At 33.8% G+C, this 4084-nt stretch overlaps 1 protein-coding gene across 1 annotated transcript; it reads left to right on the forward strand.

Annotated features, from left to right (window-relative positions):
* Nucleotides 1-452: 452 nt before the first annotated feature.
* LOC143555445 (TOM1-like protein 3) lies at nt 453-3184 on the forward strand (the record flags this gene model as incomplete). The annotated part of the gene is made up of 5 exons (XM_077044987.1): nt 453-672; nt 746-827; nt 907-992; nt 1626-1826; nt 2402-3184. Coding segments are annotated over 5 exons (1136 nt in total), but the record flags the coding sequence as incomplete, so codon positions are not given.
* Between the last annotated feature and the right edge of the window lie 900 nt (nt 3185-4084).

The following is a 4084-nucleotide window of genomic DNA, read 5'->3' on the forward strand; positions in this document are numbered from 1 at the left end:
CCAAAATTGGCTCGGATTGAAACGTGTCATTTCCGGAAAAAAGGTACCAAAATGGATTCACGTGCTATATAGGTTTTAATGAATAGATCATGAAATAGTAACCAAATTCAATAAAGTCTCTTGTACGTTTTTTTTCCTAAACTATAAGAAACACTCAAGTTACAATATTATTCCATTTTTGTGTATTTTTTTGTAATTGTTTAAATTGAATAACCTAAACGGAACAATTAAGAAACCTGGTTAGTATCTGTAGTGACTTCTTTTCGTTACATTTACCTCTCATTTTTAGGTTAATCTTGAAAAGAATAATTACTAAACAGTAACCAAGTTTCATGCCTGCCCCATTTATTTGACCTACTCTTTTAACATTTTAAAAAGTTTCACAACAATCGAACAATATTGAAACTCGAGTGGTTTTGTTATTATTATAACATTTGAGTTACTTCAATGAGACTCTGAAGAAACTTATTTACTAGTAAAATATTTTATAATATTAACGTACGTTCCATTATTGAATAATTTACAGTCTGCAGGAGTTGACTTTCCACCACGAGGAGAGAACAGCGTGCCACTATTTACACCACCGCAAACTCACCCTATTGTCCACCCTACTTCACCATATGAAGAAGCAGCTATTCAAGCATCCCTTCAGACTGAGGCTCCTGCACTCGGGTATATTACTTTTAAAATGATCAACAAACTTTCACACATGTGTTTATTACGGTCAAACTGTTGGTTTGTGCAGCTTATCGGAAATCGTAAATGCAGAAGGAATAGCTGATGTGTTAATGGATATGCTTAGTGCCTTGGATCCCAAGAATCGTGATGTAAAAACTTATTTACTAAAAAAGTTTTTTTCACAATTTTTTAAATTTATTTCTGATATTCTGTGTTTACTTGTGGCAGGGGGTAAAGGAAGAATTGATTGTTGACCTTGTTGACCAGTGTCGTTCTTACCAACAACGTGTCATGACACTCATAAACACTACAACGTAAGCGACTATAATTATTTTTATATTTAGTAATGTACCAGAATATATAAGTTGGCGTTTCTGCTAGGCCTATAAATGAACTGAACATTTGGTTTTGAGTTTGGTGAGAAGTTCGTTTATTTAATAAATAAACCAGCATGAGCAAACTTTTTGGTTCACTTAATTAACTGAACGAACATGAACACATATTCTGTTCGTTCATTTATGTTCGTGGACGTTTGTTTATGTTATTGAGGTTCGTTCATTTATGTTCGTTGCTTTAAGTTTGTTTAAGTTCCTTCTTTGACGTTCGTTTATATATTTATTTGAACTTTTTAGACCTTTTACATTTTAGTCTGATTTTAAGAAACTAAAATGTTATGCGTTACAATTTCGGCGCTCGGTTATTTTCGTTCATATATGTTCGTGAACAGTTCATTTGCACTATTAACTGACGAACAACACGTTCATTTTCAAAAGAACTAACATGAACAAGAAAACGATGTTTGTTTCGGTCGTTTGTTCATTTAAAATCAAACGAACAAACAAAAACATGCTTCGTTCGTGTTCCTTCCATACGTTTACAAGTCTGCTTTCTGCTTCATTTTCCAAGTTTGACTGTCATATTTCTAACTTTATTTATCCTATTTTCAGAGATGAAAAGCTTCTAGGTAAGGGTTTGACTATAAACGATACTTTGATGCGTGTTCTTAGTCGCCATGATGATATTGCCAAGGGTGTGGGCTCCACTCAGCCCGTGGGGACCCCTGCAACAGAAAGTCCAGTTGCACCTCTTGTGAATGTAACTCACGATGATGACGAGTCTGATGATGATTTTGGTCATTTGGCACATCGGTAAGTATATTTTCTTTCCTTTCTATCCGTATAGATTTTATTAATAATTCACATATTAAATATGATTACAAAAACGTCTTTATTAATTGTTGTGTTGCTTTTAGCTTCAACTATTTAACGCAAATCAATATATTTTTAAGCATTAAATCTATAGGGGAGGGTTCATGAGAAGACCACAAAGTTACGAGTAATCAGAGAAAACGACTACCAACCAATCACTTTTTTTTCATTTCTTATAATTATAAGGTTCATATTGTAAGAAAAACTTAAAAAAGTGTACCTAGCTCACGAAGTTACATATATGTCACTCACGAAGTTACATATGCGTATCTCATACGAGGTCATGTATGTAGTTTACTAGTTACATATATGAAACTGGCTAACCACACAGAGTTTTTATTTTTGGCAAAGATTAATAAGATAAAGAATGAAAAAATGAAAAAAAAAAACATTTAAGTGGTTTTCTCAAAGTTTATGATATTACAAGTTCTCATGATCCCTTCTCTAAATCTGTATTTTGCTATTAGATAAAAACATTAAATCAAATGAACTAAAACATGTTTTTCGTGTATAAGGGGACAAAACCGGAACCAAAAGGCTACAAAAGCCGAACCACCGCATGTGGCCCCACATCTACCACCTCCACCATCATCAAAGAGGCCTATTAGTTTTGATTCCGGCATGATGTTTGACTATCTTAGCGGCAACACATACACCTCTAAATCATCATCGCCGCCGCCGCCGCCAGCAAAACCATCTTCCCTACCGCCTATTTCAGATGATTACATTAATCCAACCGCAACACTTTTCACTTCTAAACCCTCTTATCCTGAGCCTTCATATCCTGAACCTTCATATCCTAAACCCACATATCCTGAACCCTCATACCCTGAGCCTTCGTATCCTGAACCCTTTTATCCTGAGCCCTCTTATCCTGAACCCACATATGCTAAACCGTCTTATGACAGCTTGGCGGGTCAGACTAAGAATCTTTCTCTTAATTCTAAACCGCCGCCCAAAAAGGAAAAACCAGAAGACGCTTTGTTTAAGGACCTTGTGGATTTTGCGAAAGCCAAATCGTCAACGTCTTCGACTTCTTCGTACCCGAATAGATCGTTCTGATTGAGTGAGGTGGTACATTTGTTTGAAGTATAAATCATTTAGTTCATGTGTTTGATATTGTGTTTTATAAGTAGAAAGTAAAGATTTGTGGTGTGGAATAAGATGGATTTGTGGACTTGTGTTTTGGTTTTATGAGTGCATGTAAATGAGTTTTATGGTGTGATTATTGTATACTGAAATACCTTGTTAATAATATCATGCTACACTACCACCTAGTTTTGTGAGTGGATTTTTCATATCTTTCTCATACCCTACCGTAGCTTTGTTATTGGTGAGATTTATTAAGTACGATATTGATGAGTTGATCTCTGTGGTGTGACCATAGAGACACTTTTTATTTATTTTATTTGTTTTTTTATTTTTTATATCTTTTTAACCTTTTTTACTTTTACAAGATAAGAAATCACTTGCACAAAGTTGATATTTGATTTATGATTTATAAATATAAATAGTGATACAAGAATTGTTTGTAATTGTTGTTCACGTACAACTTGGTTATAAAGCTTTTGGTTGGAATCAGGTTTTGAATTTTGATAGTAAAAGAATATTGAAAGTAAATCTCCTAGTGGTTCAGGTAGTAAGCATTAATTTATTGTTTTCTTTTTATATTTTGCATATTCATGTGATATCTCGTTATTGATATTGCTGGAGTTTGGTACTTGTTTAGGAATATGGTTGGTGACTATGACATTAATACATTTTATTCTAGTCAACTTAATTGCAAGTCTTGATTTGTGTTACTTTAGGAGTGAATATATTACAACTTTTAAATTTTAATGACATTTCCTTTTTGACCCACGTATGCTAAACCGTCTTAATTTTATAAATTTTTACATAATTATAGTCTAAAAGTTGGTTCAGATCAGAGTAAAGTAGTAAAGTGACCAAAATGGGTGTCAGTCGGGGACTCGGGGTTAAAGGAGCTGATCATATGATTCGTTTATTCGTTCAAACAGTAGCGTATTGTTAAACGTATTGTTTTCGATAAGTTGTCTTCATTTCCTGGGCAAAACACTGAAGTTAAGGAGGGTTTAGTTGTGCATAATGGTTCAGGTGAGTTCTTATGTGAACAGAAGTACACGAAACACGGTTTTGAAAGTTGATAGCATGCACTAGTATATTAAGATTAATAATAC

The sequence above is a fragment of the Bidens hawaiensis genome, unplaced genomic scaffold (genome assembly GCF_021521415.1).
Source record: "Bidens hawaiensis isolate Kalapana, Puna unplaced genomic scaffold, B.hawaiensis_p1.1 tig00018132_1, whole genome shotgun sequence".
NCBI lineage: Eukaryota > Viridiplantae > Streptophyta > Magnoliopsida > Asterales > Asteraceae > Bidens > Bidens hawaiensis.